Source organism: Calidris pugnax, unplaced genomic scaffold (genome assembly GCF_001431845.1).
Source record: "Calidris pugnax isolate Ruff unplaced genomic scaffold, ASM143184v1 scaffold24, whole genome shotgun sequence".
Lineage (NCBI taxonomy): Eukaryota > Metazoa > Chordata > Aves > Charadriiformes > Scolopacidae > Calidris > Calidris pugnax.
In genome coordinates, this window is record NW_015090922.1 from 27879353 (window position 1) to 27882245 (window position 2893).

A 2893-nucleotide genomic window follows, 5' to 3' on the forward strand; every position below is an offset into this window, starting at 1 on the left:
GCTCAGCAACCGCAACTGCTGCCGCGGGGGCGGCCCCGGCGGCGGCGGCGGGCTCCAGCAGTGCGACTGCAAGACTTTCTTCCGCGTCTGCCTCAAGCACTACCAGGCCAGCGTCTCCCCCGAGCCGCCCTGCACCTACGGCAGCGCCATCACCCCCGTCCTCGGCGCCAACTCCTTCAGCGTCCCCGACGGTGCGGGCGGCGCCGACCCCGCCTTCAGCAACCCCATCCGCTTCCCCTTCGGCTTCACCTGGCCCGTAAGTGGGGAGGGGGGCGGCGTAGGTGGGGGCGGCCCCCATCCCATCCCATCCCATCCCATCCCATCCCATCCCATCCCCCGGCCGCACCAGCCAGGCGAACACCCACCTGAGGTGCCACCGATCCCTCCAAGGGTCTCCTGGTGTGTGTGTGTGTGTGTGAGTAACCCCTGGGGGGCTGGGGGAGCTGCCTCCCAGCCCTGCCCGCTCTCACACTCTCCCGGCGGGTTGTCTCTGCTTCTTCTTTCCCCAGGGCACCTTCTCGCTCATCATTGAGGCTCTGCATACAGACTCGCCTGACGACCTCACCACAGGTAACTGTCCCAAAACAGACCCTTCCCTGGAATGATTTCAGCCCCGCCACCCCACTCAAGTCCCCCTCTCTGCAGAGTGCAGGCCATTTGCCCCATCCCATCCCTGCTCCTCTTCAGGAGATGATGGGAAGAGAGGGCAACCTGTTGGCATGCAGCCCTATCATCCTGCCCTGTGGTTCACCTCTCTCCCCCCGTTGAGCATATTCTTACACACCTGCCAGCTTTGGACTCCCTAATCACTCCTCTTCTCTCCACTTTTCATGCAGAAAACCCCGAGCGCCTCATCAGCCGCCTGGCCACCCAGAGGCACTTGGCGGTGGGCGAAGAGTGGTCCCAGGACCTCCACAGCAGCGGCCGCACGGACCTCAAGTACTCCTATCGCTTCGTGTGCGACGAGCACTACTATGGAGAAGGCTGCTCTGTCTTCTGCCGTCCCCGGGATGATGCCTTTGGTCACTTCACTTGTGGAGAGCGTGGCGAGAAAGTCTGCAACCCGGGCTGGAAAGGCCAGTACTGCACTGAGCGTGAGTGTCCACCTTCTTGTTTCCTTGGGCGTTAGTTGCAGCAGTGTCCCCTGAGTTCTCGGAGGATGACAATACACGTTTCTCTGACATCAGGCCCCATGGGAGAGGGGGAACCAAGCTGCAGTGGGTGGAGATCTGGTGCCGTGTAGAGGCTCTACTGGTGCAGGGGGTGTGAGGTGTTCGGCATCACCACAGAAAGTTAATGCAGAAAATCCCTCTCAAGCTAATAAACTGTCAGTGCCAACATTACACTCTTGCTCATTTGTTGTAGACATCAAATCTGGTAGCAAAAAGTTCAGTAGTTGCTCAAGGCTTTATTCAAATATATCAGGACTACTTTTTATACCTAGCCACCCCTTCAACCATGGTACATTGATGTCATCATCTACACACTAGATGACTTTGGTAGAAGGAGCTGGGCTTTGGCAGCATCCATTCCCAGACCTATTGGTAGGTTTGTTACAGTCTGATGTTTTGGCACCTTGTATTAAGAAAAGTATGGGGAGGTCTGAGATACTCTCTGTGGCCTCTAGACTGTACATTTCCCATTTAGGGTACTTGTAAACTGCCACTAACAGATTGTTTCACAAGAACATTTAGTTTCTTCCCCGTCTGTCTTCTGTGCCATTGCCATGATCATTACTACTAATAAAGTAGTGAGGAACATGAGTACACCTTTCAAAGTATGCCTGAGCTTGAAAGTGTTGAGGAATGAGGTGTGTTGATACAGCAGTAAGCTGTTGATACTGGGACAGTAAGCAGATCACAGAGAGGATGGTCAGAGATGTCAGATACCTCCAGCTTTGTACAGGATTACTGCCCTTTGTAGATACATAGCGGTGTACACCCAAACATGCACACAGAGCTCCTGCTGCAGCATGTGATGGCATTCTCTGTTTGTGTGTATACACGGATCTGAAGTACACTGGCAGATGACGTACTGGATGAATGCTCCTCTCCAGTCATCAAAGGGCCAGGCAGGCAGGGAGGAAACTGTTACAGGCTGTAAAGCAGCCTCTTGGTTTTCTTCTTGTGTTTTTGTTTTTCTTAAAGCCCACCTACACTGTGGTCTCAGCTGAGCTGCTATTGAGTGACCCCAGACTGATTATTCACACTGTTAGTGACTGCTAGGATGCCTTTAGCAGTTCCTGGTACAATGTTGCACAAGAAACAGCAGGCAGAGGGGCTCGCATTTCCTTTGATAGCGTTTTAAATAGGAACTACAACCTTTCCCATGATCAAAAGTGCCTATCCCAGTTGTGTCAAGGGGTGGGGAAAAAGGAAGCATTTTGATAATGAGTTCTTTCGGGGCTGTCAGCACTTTTGGATGCCTGTACATCGCTGCTCTTCCCATAGCAAAGTAGAAGGCAGTCCGTCTTTCTTGCTGCGTTCCGTACGCTCTTTGCTCTGCTTTCCCTCTCAGAAAAAAACCCAGCTTGTAACAGCGATGCCAACGTACCAGGCAGGGGAGATGTGTTTATGTGTGAATGCAGAAAGAATGTTTTGCCGTTAGCGAGCGGAGCTGCCAGTCGCAGATTGCTTCCCGTCGCCTTGCCCCCAGCTCCATTCTTCCCAACTTGGAGGCGATCTGATTATCAGCGCCGATTCTTTCTTTCTTTTTCTTCCCCTCCTCTTCCCCTCGCATGCCATTGTCTCTGGCTGGCTTTGTTGCATTAAAACTTTGCAGTGCCTGCTTAATGAGTTCCATAACCAGGCGAAGTAATGAGCAGAAGTCCCTTTTTTCCCTTCCCTCATCCTCCCTCCCGCTGGCCTGCTTACCTCTTTTACCAGGACTGCAC

At 53.4% G+C, this 2893-nt stretch overlaps 1 protein-coding gene across 1 annotated transcript in view; it reads left to right on the plus strand.

Annotated features, from left to right (window-relative positions):
* DLL1 (delta-like 1 (Drosophila)) overlaps positions 1-2893 on the plus strand; it is an 8436-nt gene that overhangs the window by 846 nt on the left and 4697 nt on the right. The window contains exons 2-4 of the mRNA XM_014950456.1: positions 1-256; positions 510-570; positions 837-1094. The exon at positions 1-256 is cut by the window's left edge and continues 41 nt beyond it. Coding sequence (XP_014805942.1) covers positions 1-256; positions 510-570; positions 837-1094 — 575 coding nt within the window. The remainder of the gene's footprint in view (positions 257-509; positions 571-836; positions 1095-2893) is intronic.